The following is a 26,385-nucleotide window of genomic DNA, read 5'->3' on the forward strand; positions in this document are numbered from 1 at the left end:
TCCAGAAAAGACTGAGGTAACCACTGAGGATTCAGTCTTATTGTACATTTAAGAGTTTAATACAGGACTCACTAAGGCTGTGTCTGGGTGATTGGCAGTTTAAATGGCTTTGGATCACATCCTGAATCCTCAGCATCTCAGCAATGGCAATTAACTGACAATATTCTAATTTTTGTGTTCCCCCACAATCCCAAGGGCGAGTTCCTCAGTGTGCACAGACCAGAGTGTCACACCAATAATGTCATCCAAAGAGCAATGAGAGAATGTCCTTCTATCCCCTAAATCACCCATCTGCTTGTTGTTTGTCACACTTTCCCAACGTGGTTATGAAATGGACTGGGAAAACCTCACAGACACTGCAGCTTTCTGATCATACAAAATACTTGGAATGTGATCCTATGAAATGACAGGGCACCCTGGCACTGCTTTTCTGAGGAATTGGCCTGTGTCCCACGAAGTTCTCCCACACTGACTTGTTCCCTCATGCCATTGCAGGTGTCCTGGTTGCTTATGAAGGTTTGCCCCTTCACCTTGCACTCTTCCCCAAACTCTGGACTGAGCTGTGCCAGACTCAGGTAAGAGTCAGAACCACCAGAATGGAAACAGAGGGAAAACACACTGAATGTGGAACAAAGAGCCCACAGCTCTAACTGGTGGGTGGTGTTCAGTAAAATATTCTGCCTGTGTGACTGCTGTCTGAGAAGCCCTGCTAAATCAAAGTCTGGTAAATTCTGATTGCTCCCTGTACATCCTGCAAAAGCTTAACACAGCAGCTCCCCCCAGTAATGGTGATGGGTGTGCAGAAATCATCTCATCCTGCCTCTGAAATTCCAGCTTTTCATGTAGCACAAACACTGGGATGATGGAGGAAAAATGAGGTGTCGAAGTCTGGGTGTGATTGCAGAGGAGCCTTGCTTGGCTCACAGATCAGGAGGCTCTGTCCCTGTCACACACTGCTGGGGATAAACTGGCCTTCCTGGGGAAGGAGCCTCATCACAGGAAAGTGGGGAGGAAGAATTGTCAGTAATTGATTTGTACCATTCACTGGCATCTGAGAGAGCTGAGCTATTCCTCAGTGGGCCTGGCTGCAGTTCCAGAGCTGACTCTGCCACCTTCTCTCTCCCTGCCAGTCTGCAATGTCCAAGAACTGCGTGAAGCTCCTCTGTGAAGATCCAGTTTTTGCAGAATATATCAAATGCATTCTGATGGATGAAAGGACCTTTCTTAACAACAACATTGTCTACACCTTCCTGACACATTTTCTCCTCAAGGTATGTGGTCTTTTAGCAGTAATTATTACTCCAAGGAATGCAGGCACTGATGCTGCTTCCTTTTTCGATTCTGTTCTCACAGTTCCAATTTTTTGTGGCTTTAAAAAAAATACTTTGTTTCCACAGGTGCAAGGGCAGGTATTTTCTGAAGCAAACTGTGCCAACTTAATCAACACTTTAATTACAAACCTAATAAATCAGTATCAAAGCCTAGAATCTGACTTCAGCAACCAGAGAGTTGAAATTTCCAAAGCAAGCTCTACATTAAACGGGGTGAGTCTTTGCTAAGGAACACGAGGCAGCTCATTCCCTCCAGAAACTCCTCAGTGCCCTGTGCCAGGTGTTAGGCACTCCCTGCCCCAGCTGAGCTCCTGGAGGGGCCATGGGAAGTTGGGAATATTCACCTGGCTGTGGGGAGCATTAATGGTGGGAGTGCTGTGACCCAGCAAGGTTTTGTGTCTGAGCAGGGCATTGTCACCTCCAGGACAGATCTGTGTTCAGGTCAGCCGACAGATCCAGAAGGGATCTTTGGGCTGCTCACAACATGAACAGCAGCATCTCTTTACTGCAGTCTCTGTGGGCAGGATTCATCAAGCACCAGTCTGAAGTAAGCCTCAAGTTTGTTTCTCTGTTCCAGGACCTCCGAGCACTTGCCTTGCTGCTTTCGGTGCACACTCCTAAACAGCTCAACTCGGCCCTGATCCCAACTTTACAAGAGCTCTTAAACAAATGTAGAGCTTGTCAGCAACAGAGGAACTCATTACAAGAGCAAGAAGCCAAAGAAAGAAAAACTAAAGGTTTGGTGTTGCACTAATGAACTAACATCAAATTAATGTAATGTTATTTTGTTATACAAAGTACAGGGTGGGCCATTTGCTAGCTCCAAATCCCAGTAGGACACAAAAATCCCATTTTATGATGGAGCTGAAGTTTGTGAATGGCACAGACTCTCTGTGAGGAAATGTTTGCTGAAGTGCTGTGTGCAGAAGGGTGGGGGTGTGAGCAGTGTTCCTGAAAAGGTTTGGTGTTGCACTAATGAACCTTTTATCAAATTAATGTAATAGGTTATTTTGTTATACAGAGTACAGGGTGGGCCAGGGAATGGCCCAATCCCAGTGGTACCCAAAATCCCAATCCCAGTAGTCCAGGAGAATCCCATTTTCCGCCGGAGCTGCAGTTTGTGCGCGCACAGGCTCTGTGAGGAGGAGGTGCGTGTTTGCAGCCGCGCTGAGCGGAGCAGGGTGGCTGGCTGTGACAGTAGTGCCGTGTCCCCGCAGATGACGAGGGAGCCACGCCGGTGAAGCGGCGGCGGGTGAGCAGCGACGAGGAGCACACCGGGGACACCGGCGACGCCAAGGGCGAGCCCCGCGAGGCGCTGACCCCCAGCAGCGCCTCGGACAACGAGACCCGGGACTCGTCCATCATTGACCCCGGCACGGAGCAGGAGCCGCCGTCCCCCGGGAGCGCCTCGGGCCGGGAGTTCAGGATGGAGGCGCCGTTCCCCGAGGAGGCCGCGCAGCACGAGGAGCAGCCCGGCCCCGGGCCGGGGAAATTCGAGGAGTGCAGAGAGCTCAAAGAGCTGCAGGCGGCCAAGGAGGCCGCGGGGGCCGAGGAGGACCCGGAGTTCCCCTCCACGTCCATCTCGGCGGTTTTATCCGACCTGGCGGACTTGCGGAGCTGCGATGGCCAAGCCTTACCGCCCCAGGACCCCGACAGTAATTTATCAATCAGTTGTGGCCATTCCAGAGGACTTTTTAGTCACATGCAGCAGCATGACATTTTAGACATCCTGTGCAGGACCATTGAGTCTACGATTCACGTGGTCACACGGATATCCGGGAAAGGAAACCAAGCTGCTTCTTGACATTAGATGGAGCATGTCTGCTTTTAAGTCTTCTTTTTATTTTTTTTTTTTTTAAATCCTTCTCCCCCTCCAAAAAATGCTGTTTGTATAAGTTTTGCTTATTTCTGTTTTGTGCTTCAGTTTGTCCAGTGCTCTCTGCTTGAATGGCAAGATAGATTTATATGCTTAATTCTTGGTCAGGCAGAACTCGAGATTATTTTTTTTAAATTTTATTTTATTTTGCATCTACCGTACACTTTCTTAAAGGGCAATCAGATAATGGCTATGTTTTATGTAATTAAGAGTTCACTGTAGTGGCTTTCATTTAATATGGCTGTCTGGGAGACAGGGCCTCCTGGCCCTGTATGATGTAATTTAAACTTATGGCATTTTTACTGTGTATAATATGGTGTCCTCTGTGCCAGTTTTGTACCTTATAATCGAGGCAGATTGCCTCAGATCGCTGTGGTTCTTATTATCAAAATTAAGTTTACTTGTATACTAAACAACCACAAGAAATTTGATTCTGTAAAGAATCCTCTTTAGCTGTGGCCTGGCAGTATATATATGGTGCTTTATTTAACAGAATACCTGTGGAGGAAATAAAGCACACTTGATGTAAAATTAATTGTTTTATTTTTATTGACATGATCAATTGCTATTCTGTGCACTTCATTAAACTGATTGTGATGACTTTTCATTGGTTTATAATATGTTGCTTCAGTCTTTGGATTTCTCAGCAAAGAACTTCCTAAGGGACAGAGCAGCAGAGAGAAATGATGGGCAGAGTTCAGATTTGATGGAGATTTTGGTGCTTGTTCAGTGTGCACAGTGCTCAGCCTCACAGTGGACAGGGACTGGTGCTTGTGTTGGAACCTGAAGTGCTGTCAAAAGCCAGGGGAACCTGGCATCTCATTTCCCTGATTTTAACATCTCTTGTACAATTTCTCTCCTGCACCATTTACAGACTTTTCTTTTTTTCCCTCTGCTGTCTCTGGCTGTGCCCCTCACTTTCTGACAGCTTCTGCACCCCTGGAGTGACTTTATCATCCCTCCCATGATACTTCCCCCTGTTATTTCTGAGTAATACCAGTTTCCTATGTGACCTTTTGGACTGTCAATGCTGCTGGTTCCAATATCTGATTAAACTCCATTTTCAGCTTCATTTTCCAGTTGCTCATTTGTTTTTCAATTATATTCATCTGCCTTGGTCTTTTTTCTTCAAAGTTCTTTCATTCCATCTACCCTCACTGCAGTTTTGCATCACTTGCTTCTCCTTGAGTCTGTGATGCTCTTGCTCCCTTTGAATTTACTCTCATTGGTTTCAATGTTCTCTAATTAGTTTGTCTTCAAAGTTTACAAATTTAAATGCGTTTTTATCCTGCATTTACAGACACTGCTGACACTGGTAAGTGCCTAAGTTGGTATCCTCATTATTCAGACATTAAATAACTATGGTTTTGTTCTCTTTGGGAATAATTTTATTACTTTTTCTGATTAGCTTTCCCCAGATTGTAACTCCAGAGAAATCATCAACAGCTTCTAGTCATAGTCAAGACTTCTACAATCAACATTTTTCTGTCAAGGAAAACATTGGCCTATGGATGGAAACCTGAGCTGGAGCAGCTGTTGGAACCCGTTTGGGTGAGTAGTTTTCTTAATTAATTAATTAATCAGCCTTATTAACACTGTGCAGCTGGGATGGTGCCTGAGCTGCTGCCTGTTGCTTTATGATTTCATAAAAGATACACAAATGCTGCACCATTAATCATGTCAGGATTAACAGAAATATTACTCTCACTGCTCTTCCCTTACCTCCTAATTTCCCCCTTGAGTATTCCTGCAGTTTTTACAGGGACCTTTTTTGCAGTAGAGTTTTTTGAACAGAAGTAAACAGTACCTGTACAAAGGTGTTTTCATTTTCCAGAGCCTGTTTCCAGGTGTTTGTCCTCTGTCTCCCTCACCTCCTGTGCTCTGTAAGTCATTATTTCTTCCATTCTATTCCCCTTCTCTCACTTTAAATCAGTTTTCTGGTTTGTATTTTTCTGCCTTTAAAGATGTTCCCTTATCTCACCTTTGAAAACCCTTTAACCCTAAACCCTTTCATCTTCCACTGGCTTCCTCAATCTCTTAAAAGCTTTGATTTGCTTCCAGGTTTTATCCCATTTCCCATTTATTATTACTTATTTCTACCTCCCATTTAACCCCTTCAAAATGAAGCTTTTAAATACCTTCTCCATGCACAGGCAGCCTCTCCTGTGGCACTTGAAGTGCTGAGATCTGTGAAGAATTTTGGCCATTATCTTACAAACAATGTCTTTGCCATTGTACTGTTTTTCTCTTTGTCCTTCTCAGAGAATTACCATCTAACATTTTTAATTGGGAAGTCCAGGAGAAATTTTAGCACCAGTTTCAGAGGGGAATGGAGCAGCTCCTCCTCATTGTCCAGGGGTTTTGGCAGCGTCACACGTGGAGCAGGGACTGCAACACTGGAAGCACAAGTAAGTCCTGTCTTTTTCACCACCAGTGAGGGCAGGGAGCCAGGAAAACCAGGGGATTTCAGTGATGAGGAAGCACAGTGCCCTGGGAGTACTGGGGCTGCACTTTCACTGTCTGAAGGAAGGTGGAATTGCACAGAGCCACCTGCTCTCAAGGATTAAATATTGCAGTATCTCTTCAACCATCTACCCAAAAACCTGCTGAAGCCTGAACTGTCTTCGACCTTCATTTCCCTTTGTCAACCCCTACCCTGAACCATTTCTGGATTCAAGACATCAGCCTTTTCTTCCTTAAATATTGAGGGGGAAAAAGGTAACTAAATTTGGAGCATTCAGAAACAGATGCTAAAATCCAACATTTCTCAAGAGGCTGCTCCCCACCCAGCACCTGGGCACTTAAAACAGAGCCCCCAGGGAGTGCTCTGAGCCTCTCCTGTCCCTGTGGGGACTTTGTTCTTTCCACTACACAGAGCTCACCTCGGTTCAGAGGGGTTAACAACTGACTGCAAACGTTTCAGGAGAGCCTGGCCTCTAGCAGGGAGCAGCACCTCTGTCTCCTCAGGATGATGGAAGCTTTTTGGGTGGTAAGGTTGCCATGTGTTGGCACTCTGTCAAAATAAAATATACAGGACTTAACTTCTGAGAAACTTAGTTAGTGTGGCAGTATCAGTCTATGGAGAAAATCAGCTTGATGTAAAATCATAGTTTTATTGAGCCAAGCATGTTTTCCAAAAGCAGCCTGCCCTATTGTGGTCAAATTGTTTCAGATTGCATATTTTATCTGTACACTTTATTTATAAAGCATTTGAGACCTAAGTCATCCTTGCTCACCTCAAGATGGTTTAATTAGGAATTACAATCTGTTCCTGTCAAAATTCTCTTTACAGTTGTTCTCTTTGAGGTACAGCATTGCAGAGGGCTGTGAATCATTGCAGTGGAAGGTTTTACAGAACTGCAGGAAGAAAGCACTACTACTGTTTGTTTCTTGCTAAATAAATGTCACACCGAGGTCAAGGAAGGGAGTACAGTGCATGCAGACCTAATAATTACATGACATTGTTAATTATCTTCCTAAGACTGCAGCTGCCAAGAGTCTGCAGTTAAAAGCACCTAGCAAGTATTCCACAGAGGCTGTAAATGACACCCCCATTTCTTGAAGTGGATCAGCAGTTTTGTAATCCCTTGCAGCTCACCTCTGCTGGGAACTCCGTCTCCTACAGGGATTTAATTCTGCCACTTGATACACTGAATGTTAAGGAACTGGAAATGCTTCTATTGATGGTGTAGCTCACCTGCCTCTGAGGGCAGGGTTCACTGCAACTGGATCATTATCACTCTGAAGTTCCAGGCAAGCAGAACAGAGATCACTGTCCCCAGGTAAAGCTATTGATGTACACAGTCTGACTTGCCTCTCATTCCCTAAAAACCCATAAATAGTGCTTAAACTATGTACAGTCTCATAGAGGTGGGTCTTTATTCTTCCCACAAATAAATTATATTTTTTTCTTTTTTTTTTAGAAAACCAAATGTTAACAAAGTATAAAAAGTAATGCCCTAACAAAACTACAGTGCTGTTATCATTCCATGCTGTCTTTTGATTGCTGCAGTAAAAGATGTATTTCTTCAAAATACTGCTTCTTCCAACATTGTCTTGTGCTCTCTTCATGGGAGACAGGAACCCCTTTGCATTCCAGCTCCAGCTCCGACTGAGCTGCCAGGTCCTGGAAGGTCAAGGCCACAGTTGCATAATGTTCTGAGGGAAGAGAACAGGACCCTTCAGTCAGGAGCTTTTTAAAGAAAGAAAAATTTGCCATTTGTTGCTGCTGGTTCCCTCTCTGCTCTGCCTCTTTCACAAGGCCAGGGACCAAGGGCTGGATGTCCAGCCCAGGCTGGTCCCTGCCAGGACTGGTTCTTCTCCCTGCACAGGAGCCCTGCAGCACCAGAGATGTGGGAAAACTCACCCTCAGGCCAGCTCCTACACCGCCACTTCAGGACCAGTCTTTGGCTTGGCACCTGGGGAAGAGAGGGAGGTTCTCCTTGTTAGACCTGAGAGAATTCCCATCCCAGCTCTCCCTCAAACACAGCGAGAGGAGCAGCAGCTGGTGGCATTCTGGACACGTGCATGTACACAAGAGCAAGATTGGGGTCTGGGTTTTGAAATAAAAAATTGTTTTCATGGACCTCTCAGCGTGCTGCATTCCACTGTTGTGTTTCTGCTGTGGGAAAAGACCAGGACTCACTGGGTACTGCACATAAAACACTGATTTTCTTGCAGGAAACAAGGACAGGCCCAGTTTTCCCCACTGAAATTTCAAAGTGTGACTGAGAGATGGTGTTACACAACCCAGCCTGGCCCAACACACAAGTCAGGCACTCCTGCAGATGAAAATGGTTTTTAGGACATTTCAAAAATGCAGCTGAGCTCTAATTATCAGGTTTTTCCCTTCTATTTGCACCAGCATTCAGTTGGGACAGGGTAACACTTGCCCTGAATAGAACAGAGATCAATTCCCCAGTTAAAAAGAGGGATTTGGTTGACAAACCTTAAACCTTCCTCCTCTCAGTTACAAAGAATTGTGCTGGGTTTTCTGCTCCCTGTGCAGGTCCTTAGGTGTGGTCAGTCCCACACAAAAACAGACCAACTGTTTGGCTGTGAAATAGAGAGGAACTGAAATACTCACTAGAGAAGCTCAAATTCACAAATTTATGCTGCTTTTTAGCTCAGAGAAGGAACCACCCCCCTTCCCTTTTTAAAGTAGAGCAGGAGCTTTTTACCAGTTCTGTGTATTCACCACTGACACAGCCCTCAAACATCTGGAGTTTGCCTCCTTTCTCTGCTTCAATCACAGCTGGGCACTTGGAGAACTTCTGTACCAACTAAAAAAAAAGAAAAACACAAAATGCACCAGGCTGGGAGACAAGGGAGGGGAGCTGCAGGAATCAGAGCCATTTCTGTTCCCAGAGGTGGCCCTGGGGTGGTAATTTAAAGTTCTCCAATACCAGCCCAGACTCCCTTAAAGGCCACAAACCCAAAATTAGTGATTGTGTGTTTCATACCCTATAAACAACAGTATCATCACCTGCAGTAATTAATCTAATTAAGCTGTGGGTAGCAGCAGTGCTATTACTGAGCCCTTCAGGCTCCTCAATAACACCAACATCAAAGAGCAAAGCTTTTGTTAGGGACAGCACCCAAACCACAGAACGATGCAGCTTCACTTTGCTAAGGGAACAATTGGCAAAAAAAATTTCTAAGGCAGGCTAATAAACTCTCATCAAATGGAATTTGTACTTAACACTGTGATGTGTTCATTGTTCACATAACTCTTCAGCAGCATCAACAGCCACATTCAGTTAAAATGCCTCCTGACAGGATCACTTACTTCCTTCTTTGTGAAGATGCTGTACAGTTCATCAGCTGGAGAGTTGAAGACTTCCCTCATCTGTATCCTCACTGTTGGAATTTTTACTCCAACCATATCCAGAGCCTGTGGTGTAACAGAGTCCTGCAAAGCAAAAACAAACACATTCCCAGGAATGAGAATTAGTGTGAGATCTGCACCCTTCAAAGTGCTGGCAGGGCAAGGGGGTTGGCACCTGCACCTTCTCAAGCACAGGCTGTGAACACATGCAATTGCACACTGTAGTTCTGCATTTCCTCAGCAGTTTTGTTACTCAGGAGTCACTGAATTCAGGGGGAAAACCTGAAGCCAACACACCTGCACAGGGCTCCCGCTTGGTTTTCGCTCCGTGGCCAGTTCCTGACCTACAGCAGCTTTTGTTGGCAGAATCATTCCCAAGGTGAACTCTGAAATGAAGAAAAGCACTTTTCAGTGTGAAATTGAGCTGTTCAACCCCCCTGACATTCAGAGACTCAGTGAAGATCACCACAGCCCTGGAGAATGGGTAAAACTGAGCAGGACATAAAACTCAACCCAGCTTCCCCAGTTTACTCTTCAGCTTCCATCAGGAACAGCCCTAACAGCAATTTCCCTTCAAAAGGCTTTTCCAAGTTACCTGCCCCCAAATCAGAAACATCTGCACAGACTTCTGGCAGCACAGCAGATGTTCAGATCAAAGAGAAATAAGACCCAAAGAAATTCTTCTAAAAGTTTGGCAGAAGGCTGGAGTGAAACTCAGTCCAGAATGGAGCCATCACTGTCAGAGGCTGCTGCCCTTTGAGCTTCCAGAGTTAAAGAATCTTTGGATACCCTAAAAATCATACACAGTAATTTCTCAAGCCAAAAACTGGTGCATCCAACTTGGGAAAATTACACACCATTTAACAAAGAGGTAATAATTGAACAAAGTATTTCACAATCAGAGATGTACCTGATAACATTCTGACTACCAGCTGTAAATGCATCAATTTTTTGAGCATACTTTCCTAGTTCTTGGAAACAGCTGTCATTCACAAAAATACCAGAGTTCAAAAGAAAAAAAAAAGGAAAAATTAGGAAAAATTAAATTTGGTTCACCTTTGGTTCAGAAGAACAAGTGAAAATTTATAAATTTAGTAAGTTTAGGATAATAAAGCCTTAGAATCTCAAATGATAATGCCAAGCTCAAAGATGAGCAGAAAATTAATTTATAGAGTAAAGAACAGAAATAAAGACAGCATTTCAGAAATTCTAGAAAATAACTAATTTAATTAATAACTAAAACAAAGGGTCACAAAAATAAGGCAGCAGTTCAGGCAAGGAAGGCAGTTTTTTAAAATCAGACAACAAAAAGAAATCCTAATATTGGCCAGTCCAGGTAGGGCCAAGCTGAGCCCTGGCAGGGCCTGTGTGACCCAGCACAGCCTCAGTCACTGCAGAACCTTCTGGACACGGCCACTTTCAGAGCAAAACCAGATCCTGAGTGTCAGGACTGACTGAAGTCAGCTGGTGACAATCAAAGATCACAGCAATACAAACCCAGGGCTTTGGCACTGTCTGAGCAAGGCCTTCGGGAGAGGCACCTGCACAGGACACTCCAAGGTGCTGATTAATCCACCTGGCTCCATTTACCTGTTTTAAGTGCTTTCAGGTAGTCCCTCAGGGCCTCTCTGACTTTGGTGGTTCCTTCAGTTCTCATCAGCTCCTTCAGAACATCCCCTTCCCCTTTCTTCTTGCTAACATTTATCTAGAAACAGAAAAATGACAGCGTTTATGAGACCCCAGCCATGAGCCTTTGGGATCTGGCAACAAAGGAAAGTGTTAGGCTTTGTTTGCTATGCTCAGAGGACAGCTGCAATTTCCAATTCATGATCTTGGGGGAGCCAACCTTTGCTAAAAGCAAGTCCTCTTAACACATTAAATAAATGTAGTATCTCCACTCAGTCTAGTTCAGCCAAGAGCTGCTTCTCAGCAGAGGCTGAAGGATCTGTGGGAGCCCAGTACCCACTATTATCCAGCCAACACAGAGATTCCCTGAGGTCTTAGGGCTGGCAGTGGTTTGCTGTGTTGGTCTGGGGTTTTTTTTAAGACTCCAAGCAGAGTTCTTCTCAAATTTGTAGTTAAAATATTATCACAATCATTCATTAGCAAAGCAAACTGCACATTTCTCACTGGTAAATTTGAGAACAGAATAAGGCATTATTCAAAGTATAATAAACAAAAGCATGAAATAAACTATCCACATAGTAATTACCCCACTTAATAACAGGATAAATCAAAATATGATGCCTGATATTGATTAATTTTATTTAAGAACTGTGCACCTATAGAGCCATACCAGTGTTGCACACCTACCTCTGTATCATCTACCTCATTTTCTTCTGACAGGTTAGGAATTTCAACAGATCCCTTATGTTTCTCACCAGACTCTTTGACTGTACCTGTATTAACATAACAAATTCTTGAGTGCATCATTAAAACTCTTTTCCCCCACAGCACCAGTTTCACACGTGGAACTCATTTGTACAAAGGTGTTACCTGAAGGGAGGTGCCTCGAGGCTGATTTAGAGGAACTGAAGAGCAACCTGAGCCTCTCCTGGGAGCTGTGTCCCCATCCAGGTGCCCCGAGGGAAGGACAGGGGCCCAGCTGCTCCCTGCACTGCTCCCACCTGCTCTGACAGCCTGGACATCTGAGGGTGGGCAGGGGAAAATCATCTCCTTCTCCCCTGAACGTGTCTGCTCTGCTTGCAGGAGCTCCCTGCAACGCTGCCCTTCCCTCTTTAATTGTGTGGAACTGCCAACATGCAGGAACCTTACCAGGAAACACACACGTGTAGAATGGAGAAGGATACAACTGACAGTTTAAAAATAGGAACTTCAGGTGCACATTCAGAGCACTTGATAGGACTTTTAAGCACTTTACAATAAAGAGTCAGCAAGGACAGGAATTCTGCTCCACTTCTGATCCTTCGGGGCCAAGGCCCACCCCACCGAGCTGCCCCGTGCTGCTCTGCCTCAGATTGCACTGGAAGGTCTGAGGCTTGTTCTATTACACTGAAGCCTCTTCCCCCTGGCCTTGCAAAAGTGCTTTGTTATTTAAATTAACTCACTAATTAGATGACTGTAAAATCTCTTCAGAAAGCAATAAGAGAACCAGGCAGGTCTGTCATCTCAGTGCCAGAACATTAAAAATCTACCAAGGTGCTTCATCAGCAAAACTCCAATTCCAACAGCCCAGGGCTGAGCACGACTGCACAAAGGGAATTATCAGCAAGGCAGATGCAGAATTTCTGGGGAAATCACGTTCACAGGAGCCACCTGGTTCCCCTGCCCCTGACCATCACTCTCATTATTTTAATGACTGCCTGAGCCCCCAAGACAGAACCCAACAAAAGCCCAGGTGCTCCTGGCATGGAGAGGAGTGCAGAGCTGTTGAACCAAAGTGCAAAGATCCCTCCCCACTCGGGTCTGGGGCAACGAGGGGTTGCACAACACACAGAGCTGTTAATCCACAGCCACACAGGGACAGCAGAACCTGAGCTTGGAGTCTCCCAGGAGAACCTGCCACTCAGTAAAGCCCTGGGGACTGGTTAATGCCATCCTTGGAACACTCCTGGGCCCACAAAGCCACCTCTGGGTGCTCCTCCCTGCCCTCTTCCAGCACCAGGATCAGCACAGGAAAACCACACAACCGTGCTCTCTGCAGACAATAAAACCCAGCTGGTTTTTGGCTGCTGCCCAGAAAGGAAGTGCAGGCGTGCAGGAAGGAGTTTTGGGGAGCAAAACACAACCTGACTTCAGTCAGCTAATCCTACCAGCAGTTTTCACAGCTCTAAAATAAAGTTTCACAGTGCCAGTGGCTGTGCTGGGCAGCAAAGTCCAAGCAGAGAACAAACAGAGCTGGTGGCTCCACATGACACAGGCAGAACGTTGGTGCAGCTCTGCATTTTCACTACCACTGTAATGTAAACTAAGGTTTACTACCTTTTTATCAATCACTCAAATTATGTGGTGGAATTTCAGTGGAATTGAATAACAGACCTGAGAATAAATTATTTTTTGGTTTCCTGCCAGTCCAGTGTGAAGCACACATCTCAGAAAGAGCCAGCTATAACACACTGGTGAAATACCTGCTTTAAAAGGACAAACGTGTTTTCACAAAGCTTGCACCACAATGTGGAATGATCCATTAAAATCCTCAATGCATCCTCTAAAAATGATAGAACAGCCATTTTTCTCAGTTTTAGTGGCATTAAGTACACTCAGTCCCTCACTTTCTTGTTTCTTTATTACCTAAATTGCTAAATACGATGTTTTTCCTACCTGGCACTTTCCAAACCAGCTGCAAATCTCAGGTTTCTTATCATTTGTCCTTACATACTCACCTTTTAATCAAAGCTTGAAGTCCTACTTATCCTTGAAGACTTGTAGAACTAATTACAGTTTTTTAGTTCAATCTGAACTCTCACTTCTAATTTAGAGCCCTCAAAACACACAACATGCTGGCTATCACAAAAAAAAAGAAAATCATCAGCCTCTGGGGTTTTTTTTAAGAATTTCCTGCTGTGTAGTAGCCAACTCATTTAAAATGAAGCTCTCAAAGCCATGATTCACTCAGCAATAGCAAAGTCAGAGCTGTCTCTAAACACTGACCAGCATAAACACCTTGGAGAGAAACCATTTAGAGAGAACTTGCATAGAAACACAAACAAAATACTGTCTGCCTGCTTCTAACTTTATACTCTGAAACAAACCACACAAAGCTGAGCTAACCTCTGTTTAAAGCTTCAGGTGATCTTAGATGAACCTAAAGAAGTCAAAAAATTGATTACAATTATTTTATCTACACGGATTTAAACTGCACAAGAGTCTAATATTTGCCTTGTTCTCTGTTAACATTTACACCACAACTCTAAGTGTGGTCTCAGTTTATAACACGCTTGGAACATATAAAACTACCTAAAACAAACAAGAGTACTCAGTTTAAAGTCCCCTCTTATTGTGGGTGCAGACTCCAATTCCAGATCTGTTCTGGTCTCAGCAATATTGCAGTCAGGGCAGCCTCCACACCCCAGGGCTGAGGAATACAGAGAGCATTTGGGGAAGCACGGCCTGTCACTTGGCACTACAACAATCCAGGGACAATTTCCTGTGCAGGCTCGTTCCATCAGCTGCTCCTGCTTCTTACTCCAGTGCAAGACACAGGCCACAAGGTGCTGTCAAGTTTTAGGCATTTAATAAACGGGAAGAATTCCTTGGCATCACCAAAAGCCAAACTGCAAACCAAGAACTTGTCACGGGGCAAGCACAGCAGAGGGCAACTCCAAGAACTGGGACTGCAAATGGATATGGCACAACAAAAAAATGCACGGGCACAGCCCCCAGCACCCCAAATAATCAAGAATTATTTCTATTTCCCACTTAAGAGTTTTATCCTCCTGTAATTTGTAATTCTCAATGTAAACTACAGTTCGGTTATGGAAACAGCTGTAATGTGACATCTCCTAGGTTTTCCTGCTCCCCAGAGGCACGGAGGAGCACACAGCTGTAATGTGGAGCTGGAATTTGGGCACAGTGTCACCGAACCAGCCCCGCACTCTGCTGTCAGTGCCACCACAATGCAGGCATTCACTTCTTGCAGAGCAAAGTGAGTAACCGTGCTGACAGCCCGCGGACGCAGTGCCGAGGAATACTCGGTGGGAAAAGCCTGGCTGAAGGGGAAAGCCAAGCTCGGGTTTCAAGGTTATTTAGGAACACGCATTTATCCCGTCCGGGCCCACGTGGCTCCCGCAATCGCCTCCAGCCCCGGACTGAGTCACTGCAGCTCCCGCGTTCCGGGGCCCGGCTGCTCTGCGGAGGGACGGCCGCGACGGCAGCGGGCACAGCGCGGAGCCCCGGGCGGTGCCACCTCCCCGCCGGGCCCGGACACGCTGCCAGGGCCCGGCAATGCCCGCGGAGGCCCCCGGATCGCCCCGTACCTTTCCAGCTGAGGCGCAGGTTCCACTCGTAGAAGAAGATGAGTTTCCCTTTGCGGCTGTTGCAGGACGCTTCGCCCTCCACGTGTTTGAGGTCGCCGATCTCGCAGCGCCCGGCCTCGCCCTCCACCACCAGCCCCTCCAGCACCTCCTTCAGCTTCCTCTTGGACCAGCTGGTCGCGTCCCGCTCCGTCCTGCCCCGGGAGCCGCGGGGTCAGCGCCGGCCGCCCGTTCCCCCGGCCCTTCCCGCATCCCGGGGATTTGTTGCTGTTTTAGGGACTCACCAGTGCCAGTTGTTCACGTTGGTGGCGTCCGCCCGCTCCTCCACGATCCAGCGCGGGTCCCCCTGGCCCCACTTGGCCATGGCGCTGCCGCGGCGCCGCCTCCGCCGCCGCTCCCCCCGCTGCCCGCCGGCCGCTTCCGCCGCCACCGCCAGAAGGTGCCAGAAACTTCCCCGCCCCGCCGGAGGAGGAGGAGGAGGAGGAGGAAGGCGAGGCCCGGCCCTGCCCTGCCCTGCCCTTCCTCCCGGCGCGGGGGGCGGAGGCAGCGGGGACGGCAGCGCCGGGAGCTTCCGCGCTGCTCTGGGGCTCAGCGGCCGCTCCTGGGCTCAGGAAAAGCCGCTCCTGGGCCGGGGAAAAGCCGCTCCTGGGCCTGGGGAAAAGCCGCTCCTTCGGGGCTGTTCCCGGCTCTGAGGGAAGGCACCGCCTCGCTGGAAAAGAGGAGAGAAAGAAAAAAAAAATGGAGGAAAACAGGAAAATTAGAAAGCGGACTCTTGTTTTCAGACACTGCGGCGGACGATTCTGCGCAAAAGAACAGAATTGATGTCCCAAAATTATTCGATCTGAAGCAATGACAAGGCAGCGCCTCTGCAATCGGGTTTATTGTCTTGCCCACTTGACACGTGCCAGAAGAAATTAAATACACAGTGAGACAGCGCTGCTGCTGGGAAAGCAGCCCTGCAGCACAGCACTGCAGCCCTTCCCGCATATTGCTTGTTCTCTTCCTCATCCATCCTTAAAACAGCAAGAAAATTAAAATCTGGATAACATTGCCCATATTCTTATTGCTCATTTAATTCTGAGCTGTTCCAATGAGTCTCATTGTGGTTTTTCTAAAAATGTTCTTCATCGAGTGTTCTTATCAGAGAGATACATCATCACCAAACTCATCGTTTTCAGACTCCCCATCTCCAGGCTCATCATCTCCAGACTCTGGGTCCAAAATCACTGCCACCTCTGAAAATTTTACTCCTTTCAGTTCTTTCTCAGGGGCAGGCAGTGTGGGCTGAGGTGTTAAGGAAAGAGCTGGCTTCTGGTTTGTGTCTGTTGGAAAGGAGTCCTGCAAAAAAGCGTAGTGCAGGTGAGGCAGAAAGCTACACATGGTTGAGTGTGGAGAAATTATAAACAGTGGAAATCATAAAATTGTGAGCCCTTTACTGTTCACATTCCATAAAGACAGAGAGAGTCATCACTTCTGGATGAAAGTCCTGCTCCTTCTCCTAGGCATGGGCAAACAGCCCCTCCTAAGAGTTTTTATAGAATCACAAAATGGTTTGGGGTGGAAAGGACCTTAAGAGATTGTCCAGCCCCAAGCCCCTGCCATGGGCAGGGACACCTTGCACTAGACCAGGTTGCTGCAAGCCCTGTCCAGCCTGGCCTTGGACACTCCCAGGGATTACATCACAAGATTTTTTTGGTTTTAGTTCTATTGGATTAGCTTTTTTTGATAATTCCTTCAGTTACTTGGTGAATAACAATAAAATAACCTTTCACTCCATGCTTTGCAATCAAAAATCTTGTTACCTGTTCTGGTGTGAATCTCGCTGTGGGCTGGACCTCCACATTTCTACTTTCAGCAGCTTTTTTAGGTGCTCCATTTTTCTCACTTTCACCCTTGTAATCCAGCAGCACTGTCTCCAGGTAATTGTCTTTTTGGGGGGCCTGAATTTCATCTTTTTCAGAATCATCTCCTCTGGTGCCTTCCAGGTTGTCAAATGACATCACCTCAGTTCTCCTAAGAGAGATCAGAAAATTTACAGCACCACACATAAAAATCTCAGCCTCTTTACAACCAAGAGCAGCAAGTACACTGATCTCAAAATTGGTGGGATTGTACCCAGGGGAATTAAGTAGCTTCTTGTATCCTGAAGGGTCTTTTCTGCATTAGGATTAACAATTTGCTAAAGACTAAGTAGGAATTTGCCTTTGATACAAGATTAAAAGGTATTAACTTCCTTCAAGTGTAGAGATTTTTAATTTGTCATGTTCAGGGTCCTTAAAAATGGACCTTTAGCCTAGTGGGAAATCCTAGGAAAATCCTATGGTACCAAAATAAACTAGAACCATGGTTCTTATATGCAGTCTTTTATAAATTTGTGATTGCAGCAGTCCACTTACCCATTATTCATGTGCTCTGGTTTCTCTAAGCTTTTCAGACTTCCATTTTTGTCATCTGCCCATGGGTTATCAATGCCCTCCATAACGTCAACTTTCTTAACCAAATCCTGTTTCCCATACTTTCTGAAAATAATACATTAAAATAATAACAATAAAAAAATCCTTTTGAAGATTGGCTTTACAGTTGTTTTAGAAACAGAAGATTAATTACTTGTGTTATAAATTTAATACACAACATTTATTTTTAGTGTTGTTCTGGGGATTAGTTTGCAGTATTTCCTATTTTTCCATAATGGTAGTAGGGTTTGCTTCCCTTCTGGAAATTGTTTTCTTCTACCATGTGGCCCTGCTGCCACTGAAAGCAAAACCTCCCTTGATTTCATCATTTATAGGGTTGGAAAAGACCCATGTGCTCCCCTTCCCAGTGAAAATTTCTGCTGCCCACATTTCTTTGGTTCAGAACTCTTTGTTTTTGCTTTTGCACAAGAAGAAACAACTTCCAGTTGTGTGTGGTGCATCCAACATAACCAATCTCGGGCAGCGCTCCCCGCAAAAGCCGCTGATTTATCAGACAAACGCCTTTCTTTCATTAAACCCATCAGCAGTGAAGGTGCATGGCATTGTGAAGGCAAACCAGGGGTACCTTTTCCTTTTCAGGTCCAGCAGGACATAGGCCAGGAAGGCGATGAAGGTGATGGCCAGCAGCACCCCGAGCACGATGGCAGCCGTGCGCTCCGGGGGTGCCGGGGCCGCCGCAGCCTCCGGCACGGCCGCGCTGACGGGCGCTGAGAACACGTCCTGCAGCCCCAGCTCAATGGCAGCCCTCTGCTCCCTCAGCTTCCTGGGGACACATGGAAAATGGGCACGTGCTCCTCACCCGCCTTCTGGCTGCAGGAGTGGTGGAGAAAATACAGAACATCCCTCCCTGCTCTGCCAGGACCTCTTCCGAGCATTCGGGCTCGTCGTGTCTCTCCTTCAGGAAAAGCTCTGTTTTCCAGAGCCCTGGTGCTTGTGACCTGAAATGCTGCAGGGCTTGGACACCTGAACTAGAGCCACGTCACTGACAGGTTACCAAAGAAATGTAAAATACACCTGAAGAAGTGTGGGGTTTTAATCAACAGTCTGCCACTCTGATATATATATGGTCTATATGTATATACTCTATATATATGGTGTGTGTATATATATATCTATATATGGTGTGTATATATATATCTATATATATGGTGTGTGTATATATATATTAGGTGTGTATCTATCTATCTATCTATCTCAGGTATATATATATATATATATCTCAGGTGTGTATATATATATATATACACACACCTAATATCTATATATACACATATACATATATATATATTAGGTGTGTATATATATATATATATATATATATATGAGGTCAATATATATTTTAATGATATTCTTTCTCAGTCAGCTTTTTTCTCTTAAATTTTCTCTGACTTTTAAATCTAATTTGCACAATGAAACAGCCTTACTCATGTTTTTGGCAAACTCTGAAAATTAGATTTCAGTAAATAGTGAATCAGCTTTCTGAATTTTTAGAATTCTGTCTGCATGAGCTCTGACCCCTAGAGCTCAGACTGTGCCATCCAGACCTTTTCACATCTTCTGCAGGTACTTCCTGGTGGGCCTCATCAAAGGCAATGATGTTTACTTGGGTTTCATCAGTGCTGCTCCTTGAATTTCTGTCAGACTCCTTGGAATAGATATTAAGCACATATACATTCCATCCAAGTTTCTCTTCCAGGACCCTGGCATCATATGAAGAAAACATTTTTAATTAGCTGGGCAATGACAGATTCTTTTACTCTGAAAATTAAATGAAGTAGTATTTAGTACAACACTTGGCAGATATTAATTGATGCTAATAAAAGTACCTTGGCAGGTATTTTGGTTGAAGCATGTAAAAATGCAGGATTATCATCAGCCAAGGAATTAAGCTATTTTTTCCAAAATTGTTGAGGGATTGTGTAGCAGAGGAAAAAAATATCTATAGATTACTATAACCAGTAAAGGTGGGGAGGAGGGAAATTCAGTCTCATAATCCTCATGGTTTTCTCCTCTTCTTCCAGAGCTTTTGTGCTGGATGGGACCAGTGGCCCAGTTAATCCATCATTCTGGTAGCAGTCAGCACCAGCTCTTCCAAGAAAGTTTTCCATTTCATTTTTACCAACAAGGACTGGTCCATAATAGCACCAACATCACAAAATCATTTTTCCCACCTTCAGAGTGATTTCCCTTCATAAGCACAGGACTCAATCTTTCTAATGTAAATACATGTTTATGTGTAGCCAAACAAAATATCTTCCATCTTTGTTAACATGCCCAATTGTTTTAATTTAATGGTGGGTTTGGTTTGTGGTGTCTGCCCTATGTCTCCACATTTTTATCCTGCTATCCATGAAAACCTTTATCCTAGGCTGTTAAAAATGACACAAACCTTGAGGTGGGAAGAGACCACATGAAATTGTCTAGTCCAGTGACCTCTTTGAGACGTGTCAACTTCAGGGTCAAAACTTACAAGGCAAAAATTGGTGGATTCCTGTGAATTCACTCAAATCATTCTGAGCTCTGTCAGATTGAAGGCCTGGCTTTTGCTGAGCACTGGCTGCAGGCTGTCAGACCCCTATCCCAAACTCTGAATTTATCATTAGATATTATACCAGAATAAGCTTCACAGTTTCAAAAATACCTTTGTACTTCAACACTCTTTCTTTCCACAACACTGATCTTCTGATTTAGCACCAGCATCACAACGTTGCTACTGGAACTGGAATCAACCGTTACCTAATAAAGAATCACAGATAAGATTTTCTAGAGCATTTGTACCTCTTGTAGATTGACCAAAAAAACCATAAAAAACCCAAAAATAATTGTCCTCCAAAAATCAGTTTTTGTGCCAACATATTTTTATATGTCAATGAAAATGGCAACCTCTTAATTCTAGTATGTAAATATTCATGTATCTGACAGCCCTATTGATAGAGTTAAGTAATTTTGTAGTTTTGCCATTACCAAAATTAGCCCTTCTTGTTTACAATTTTGACATGGAAGTAAATCAGGATTATACATAAAAATCTTCCTTACATTGACTGTTGTCTGGGCTGTGAGTCTTCTTGTGCCTTGGTCTGCAGCTTGGACTTGCAGATAAAACGTTCCAGCTTTTCCTGCTACAGAAACTGTAAAAATCTGCCCCGTGTTTTCATTGATGTCAAACTCGTTGGTTTGGCCTCCCACTAAGCCATACTGCAGGCATCCATTGTCTCCTGAGTCTGGATCTGTGGCCTGGGTTTAAAAAAGGTGATTTGTGACACTCAGCCTGTGGCTTTTGGGCTGCACCTTGTTCTGCAAACAATAAACTCAGCTCTCAGGAGCAGATTGAAGGCTCCTCTAATGCAGTGGGAGAAGCCCAGCTCTGTGCCAGGATTTGTCCTTGTGGAGAGCACAGGAATGCTGTACCTGGACTGTGGTGACAGGGTATTTGTAGGGCACGGAGCTGGGAATGCGGGCAGAGTAGGAGGGGCTGGAGAACACGGGCTGCTCGTTCACGTCCTGCACGGAGATGGTCAGCATGGCCGCGTTCTCAGCAAACAGCCCTGGGGAAACACCAGTCAGCAACCAGCAGCTCCTCACCTGCCACATCAAACTTCACAGCTTAAGGAGAATCACAGCTCCTGCATGGGCTGCAAACACAAAACACGTGCCCACCGCTTCCCTGGAAGGTTGTTCAAAGTGAGAAGTTACCTGAACGCTGCACTTCTGCAGCAGAGGAGACTCTTCTGTTTGCTTGAATTAAAATCACATACTGAGAAACTTCCTCATAGTCCAAATTCACTGCTGTTCTCAGCTCACCACTTTCAGGATCCAGTCTAAAGTGACCTGAAAGGACAAACACACACTTCTGCTGGCACAGCTGCCCTTGGGATGTTTCCATGGCTGCTCTGCTCTGAACAATGTGAAAGTCAACACTTCCACTGGCCAGGCAGCAAAGGCATCACCACAGCTGGGTTCCTACCCCACACCAAACAGCTCTCAAACATGCAAAGGAGCAGTAAATGTGAAAAAGGATTTCACATGATTTCACAAATAAGGAGAATTGCAGCTCCTTGCACACAGCTCCATTTTTTATGCATTTCTAAGTTTTCTCTCAGTTTCTATGTACTTTCTTTGTTGTGGGCCAAATGGAACCTGGGCACAGCTGCAAGAGGGCAGATGCCTTAACATAAATGCAAGGAAATGATGGACTAAAAGTGATTGGCAGGGAGGAAGCTGCTTGCAAACAACACTTTCTATTTTGGCTCCCCCAGTCTCTAAATTACCCCTATCTCATAGTTTAAGATTAAAAGAAGCCATTTCTTATCAAGTTACCACCCTTCCTAAAGCCAAAGATCAGCAAAGTCAATGCTGAAAAGCCCTGAAAAAAATTCTCTGTGTACTCCTGTTTTTAAAAAAAAATTTATCCATGCTCTCCATCTCCTCATTTATGCACAGCAGCACCTGCCATGCAAAAGACAGGTTAGGAAGTTCTCCTGGCTATTTTAACTTAAAATGGGGCTGGTACTCACCTCTTTCATTGCCAGATACAACAGTGTAATCAATTGGTTTTCCTGAAGTTTCAACCACAGCAAAATCATAAATTAAATAATCCACTCCAGTGTTCTCCAAAACAGAAACGCTAATGCAGGAAAAAAGTGATGAGCCATGTTAAATTTGCCAACAGTGGTTGCCCAGGCAAGCTTTGAAATTTAGTTTTTTAAAAGAGACTTCTCTGTGGAAAATTTTGCCCCCTCTCCCCAGTTGTTTGACAGATCTGCCCAACTTTCAGAGTGCAGTGAAAACCCTGGTTTTCCAGCCAGATTTTGGGTCATCCTTGGGTAAAACCTAAAGGAAAATATCTTATAGTGTTCAAGAGCAAGGGGACAAAGAGTCTGGCTTATAAAGCTGCAAAGTAGAGAAATAAAAGGCAATGCCTCAGCTCACGTTCACAGAACCCCAAGCGTAGCAGAATTTCCAATATTTTGCTTAAAAAAAACCCCAAACTGATGTCCTTTCTTCTGCATGCAAAAATGAAAGTGACCTTCAAGTTCGCTCTGTTTTGCACCACCTGGTGAAGACATGCCAGTTATTTAAGTGAATGTGAAAGCCTCACCTGATCTCACTTTTGTTGAAGCGAGGAACGAAGGGACTGTTGTCAAACACACTCAGAGTAACCACAGCAGTGCCATTTAATGGGGGGGAGCCTTTGTCCTTTGCCATCACTGTTAAATGCATCTCTCCAGATCTAGACAGGTTTCCAGTTGTAATTATCTTCCCCTCACTCAAATCCTCTATCAGGAAGAAGGGGCTCACGGTGGCATCCGGGAGGATGTAATACTCAATGAGGCCATTGTGCCCCTGCCAGGAAAGGAACACAGTTTCATGGAACTGGGAGTGTGTTTGGAAGGGTAGGATAAACACTGAAACAGAGATCCAAAAAACATCTAAATGTCTCTAGTGAAATAATTTTGAAAACAGTGGGGGTTTTTTAAAGAATGAAAGCTATGGTAGGATGTGTAAAAATTAAAAAAAACCCAAACCACCAAGCAGAAGAAAATACACAGTACATTGGCCATTTACACAGTGAAAACATGGCCAAAAGTCTCTAATGAAAATAAGTTAGATGTGTGAAGGGGGACAGTCAGAGTAGTGAGGGTGGCACAGGGAGGACAAGTGCCACTCTGCACAGCTGAAGGAGGAGTTCCACTGGGGTCTCAATGCAGATCTCCCACAGTTCAGCAATTTTCAAAGGCAATTGCACTTTTTATACAGAATCATTGAAAAGGCTGATTAAAAAAGGGCTGTTAGATGATTTGCAGCAATGCACCACAGCTGCAGCTATTCCAACCAAAATTATGCATGAAGAAATAGGAAGGCACCTGCTACACCTATTTTGTTGTCACTTGGAGATGTTTCATCTTGTAAATGATATAATTACTAGTGATGTTGTCATGGTGATGTGGTTGACTACTGGATATCCCTGCCAGTGCCTGGATCCTATTTGATGGGTGTAGTACAGATATATCAAACAAAATTACATTTAACAATGGGGACAGAGAGAATCAGCTGGGGTGCCACGCTTCAGAGGAGTTTGGTGAGCAGACATTTCCTTGCTCAAAGCAGCTATATGATGTTTAGTTTTTACAGATTCTTCTACCTCAAAAGATCAAATAACTTCAGAGACACTAAATTGCTTCAGTGTATACTTCTGAAGCACTGGTGCGTGCAGCTCTGTGTAGGAAAGGGTAAAATTAAAGGAAATACAGCAGAGGAAACATGCCCAGAGCATCAGTGTCAAGGCAGAGCCAGCTAAACTTCTAATTTCCAGTTCTCAGTAGTTAAGCAGGATTCACTTTCTGCAGGGTTTGGTGCTGCCTGCCTGGAGGAGGAGCAGGATGTGCTGTGCTGAGGCTCAGGTCACAGAGGAGCCTCTCACCTGGTCACGGTCGGTGGCACTCACGGTGAGGACAGGAGCTCCCACGGGATTCACCATGTTCATGGCAGCAGAGTAGGAGCTCTGGGCAAACACGGGGGCATTGTCATTCACATCCACCACTGCAACTCTCACATGGATGGCTGCCTAGGAAACAAAGTGGTGCCATGCATCTCAGACTACTTGGAAACTCTTATTTAGCGTTGTTTTTTTCTTTACGTGCACATGCAACAGAAATGATAAATCAGGCTTGGAAAAGGCTGCAGTAAAATATTGTCTGGGTTTGATTGTGTGAACTCAGCATCAGAGATCACTACAGGATTTTAGCAGGAGAGGCAGGAATTCAGGGTTGCAGTAGGATTCCCCTTGAAAGGTGTCTGAATGAGTTAGAACAGGACATGTTTAGGAGACCAACATGCCCTCCTTGCAGGTAAGGAAACCACACATGCTCCGATTCTGTTCAAGCAGTGTCTAATAGCTTTTCAAATAAAAGAAATACAGCAGAACTAGAACAATCTGCTGAAAACACTTCCCCTACAACAAATTATCACATCACTTACAGTTCTAACAGCAGGAGACAACTCCAGCTCCCCAGCATAGGTCAGTCAGCAAACAATTCAGGGTCAAAGCCTGCCATGCATAATTTTGAATATTTCACATAATTAAAGTATACTACTATTCAGTGTGGTTAAAGGCTGTAGAAGTCTGACTCTAAACATGATGAGGTGACTCATTTATTCTACACAGTAAATGGCTGGGATGGATCTCCCTCCCAGCAGTTCAAAATCCACTCTGAAGTGTTGCTGTTCATTACAGTAATGGTCTCTTACCTGATAGAAAGGGGCAGATTTATTGTTGACTGCAGTCACTGTGAGGTTGTATTTATTCATGGTTTCATAGTCTGGAGAGTTCCTTATCTTAATGATGCCCTGTATTGCATCTATTTCAAATATATTTTCTCCCTCACCTGAGACAGATTTAAACAAGCATCATCAATTAATATATCTTAGCAGCACATAATTAACTACACTCTTAAATTATATGTTTACTTTTGCCCTGAACTCATCAAAACATTTTTTTAAGTAGTGGATGGATAATGTAGAAGAGCAGAAATATTTTGAATGGATGGGCATTTGAAACATGAGCCAAGGTTTGAAAATTGTATGAGCATGAATTAGTAACATTCCAAACCAGGTGAAAGTGAATTCTTGGCTTTGGTGGAAAGAAGTTAGGAAATAACGTGGGTATAACACTAATTATGCTCATAATTGTATGGACAACAAATTGCCAGTGCAGTGACAGAATTGCTTGTTACCTGTGAGGTCATACAGGATAAAGGCATTGTCTCCTGTGTCTCTGTCTGATGCTGTGATTTTTCCAACAATGAATCCCACAGGCACGTTTTCCTGGACACTGAAGTCAGGCACTGGATCAAACACAGGTGGCCAGTCATTAATGTCAGTGATCTTTATCACAACTGTGCAGTAACCCCTCTTCTTCTCAGGGATTCCATCATCTTCAGCATACACCACAACCTGTAAGTTGCACAGTTATTGGTAGTGAGAGGTCGTACAAAGAAGTTCTTGCATAAGGATCAAAAACACCTTGATGAATTTTAAACTTTGAAATATTCTTATGTAAAGTCCCGTTCTGAATTCACCTCAAAATGATTGTTGAAAACTGCAGGAGTATTTGGGTGAATAAAAAAGTCTTTCTGTGTAAAACCAACAAATTCACCAATATTTTTGCTTGAAGCAAAATAAGAGCATAAAAAATATCCAGCAGTGGCAACAACAAAAAGAAGATTTAAACTGAGAATCGTATCTGCAAGATCTCAGCACTGGTTGAGGCAACAGACAGGGCTGAATAGATGAGCTGTCATTGTGAAATTAGTTATTCATGTGCTGAAGTGTTTCCAGGGCAGGTGAACAATGAGCTGTGCTTGAATTTCATTCTAGTCAAAAGGCAGTGGCTTGTTTTAATAATGCCTCATGCCTTGAGATGCCCCTGTTCTAAACCAGTGCATAAAATATTCAAGCATTATAAAGCTAAACAAAAGCACAAGTGCCACCTGCTTTCCAAGAGAAAAATAAAGAAGATTTAAAATATCTAAAGCAAACCTGATACTCTGTGGGTTCCTCTTCATAATCAAAGGGGGCAGTGGAATAAAGGATTCCAGTGGTTTCATTTATCCTGAATTTCAGTCCTTGTCCATTGAGAATGCCATATGTCAGGAAACCATTTCTGCCTGTGTCACTGTCCTGAGCTTTCAGCTGCACAATCTGAGTGGCAGGGGAATGCTGGAGGAAGAAGGATTGAGGCTCTCAGAGACTGCTTTGCTGCAATTGCTTGAATTATGTGAAAGTAACATGTACTGCATCCACTTACAGTAGTATAGGCATTTAAAATCAAAATTATACAACTTGTTCCACACAGTAAGAGAGTCTGTTGCTCTCTCTAATTTACAGAAAATAACTGTTTTCCTCCTCCCATGTCTCTACATATAGCTGCAATTTTCAGGAAGAA

General features: G+C 44.5%; 3 protein-coding genes across 11 annotated transcripts in view; 1 reads left to right on the top strand and 2 right to left on the bottom strand.

Moving 5' to 3' along the window:
• Nucleotides 1-3,814, top strand: part of USP34 (ubiquitin specific peptidase 34) — a 118,994-nt gene extending 115,180 nt beyond the window's left edge. For all 9 annotated transcript variants that reach the window (XM_071442105.1, XM_071442343.1, XM_071441951.1 and 6 more), the window contains 5 exons: nucleotides 496-575; nucleotides 1,131-1,271; nucleotides 1,398-1,544; nucleotides 1,909-2,068; nucleotides 2,549-3,814. In XM_071442105.1, coding sequence (XP_071298206.1) covers nucleotides 496-575; nucleotides 1,131-1,271; nucleotides 1,398-1,544; nucleotides 1,909-2,068; nucleotides 2,549-3,135 — 1,115 coding nt within the window. In that variant the 3' untranslated portion in view covers nucleotides 3,136-3,814. The remainder of the gene's footprint in view (nucleotides 1-495; nucleotides 576-1,130; nucleotides 1,272-1,397; nucleotides 1,545-1,908; nucleotides 2,069-2,548) is intronic.
• A 2,486-nt stretch (nucleotides 3,815-6,300) lies between these two features.
• On the bottom strand, nucleotides 6,301-15,386 carry LOC139597669 (activator of 90 kDa heat shock protein ATPase homolog 2-like). Its single transcript, XM_071443270.1, has 9 exons — nucleotides 15,252-15,386; nucleotides 14,971-15,161; nucleotides 11,348-11,433; nucleotides 10,625-10,739; nucleotides 9,332-9,420; nucleotides 8,996-9,118; nucleotides 8,388-8,489; nucleotides 7,574-7,625; nucleotides 6,301-7,365 (listed from the first exon to the last, which is right to left on the bottom strand). Exons 1-9 carry the CDS (start codon nucleotides 15,329-15,331, stop codon nucleotides 7,190-7,192), a joined length of 1,014 nt encoding a protein of 337 aa, XP_071299371.1. The 5' UTR covers nucleotides 15,332-15,386; the 3' UTR covers nucleotides 6,301-7,189.
• Nucleotides 15,387-15,575: 189 nt separating this feature from the next.
• Nucleotides 15,576-26,385, bottom strand: part of LOC139600207 (protocadherin Fat 4-like) — a 35,208-nt gene continuing 24,398 nt past the window's right edge. Inside the window, exons 28-42 of the mRNA XM_071448219.1 lie at nucleotides 25,980-26,159; nucleotides 25,175-25,394; nucleotides 24,690-24,826; nucleotides 23,863-24,006; nucleotides 22,540-22,784; nucleotides 21,956-22,065; nucleotides 21,135-21,269; nucleotides 20,850-20,986; nucleotides 20,478-20,675; nucleotides 20,083-20,177; nucleotides 18,986-19,141; nucleotides 18,007-18,204; nucleotides 17,364-17,486; nucleotides 16,770-16,980; nucleotides 15,576-16,305 (exon numbers count right to left, since the gene is read on the bottom strand). Of these exons, the coding sequence (XP_071304320.1) occupies nucleotides 16,108-16,305; nucleotides 16,770-16,980; nucleotides 17,364-17,486; nucleotides 18,007-18,204; nucleotides 18,986-19,141; nucleotides 20,083-20,177; nucleotides 20,478-20,675; nucleotides 20,850-20,986; nucleotides 21,135-21,269; nucleotides 21,956-22,065; nucleotides 22,540-22,784; nucleotides 23,863-24,006; nucleotides 24,690-24,826; nucleotides 25,175-25,394; nucleotides 25,980-26,159 (2,487 nt within the window). The 3' untranslated portion in view covers nucleotides 15,576-16,107. The remainder of the gene's footprint in view (nucleotides 16,306-16,769; nucleotides 16,981-17,363; nucleotides 17,487-18,006; nucleotides 18,205-18,985; nucleotides 19,142-20,082; nucleotides 20,178-20,477; nucleotides 20,676-20,849; nucleotides 20,987-21,134; nucleotides 21,270-21,955; nucleotides 22,066-22,539; nucleotides 22,785-23,862; nucleotides 24,007-24,689; nucleotides 24,827-25,174; nucleotides 25,395-25,979; nucleotides 26,160-26,385) is intronic.

Source organism: Agelaius tricolor, unplaced genomic scaffold, assembly GCF_023055355.1.
Source record: "Agelaius tricolor isolate 1412-34295 unplaced genomic scaffold, bAgeTri1.0.p SCAF_1, whole genome shotgun sequence".
In the NCBI taxonomy this organism is placed as follows: domain Eukaryota; kingdom Metazoa; phylum Chordata; class Aves; order Passeriformes; family Icteridae; genus Agelaius; species Agelaius tricolor.

Excerpts from the sequence above, each read along its gene's own strand:
- LOC139597669 (XM_071443270.1), bottom strand. The coding sequence starts at position 15,331 with ATGGCCAAGTGGGGCCAGGGGGACCCGCGCTGGATCGTGGAGGAGCGG. Across the intron at positions 11,434-14,970 it reads CCTGCGCCTCAGCTGGAAAG|GTACAGTCAAAGAGTCTGGT; the intron begins GTACGGGGCGAT and ends ATGTTAATACAG. Across the intron at positions 7,626-8,387 it reads GTGGTGAATACACAGAACTG|GTGCCAAGCCAAAGACTGGT; the intron begins GTAAAAAGCTCC and ends TCTCTTCCCCAG.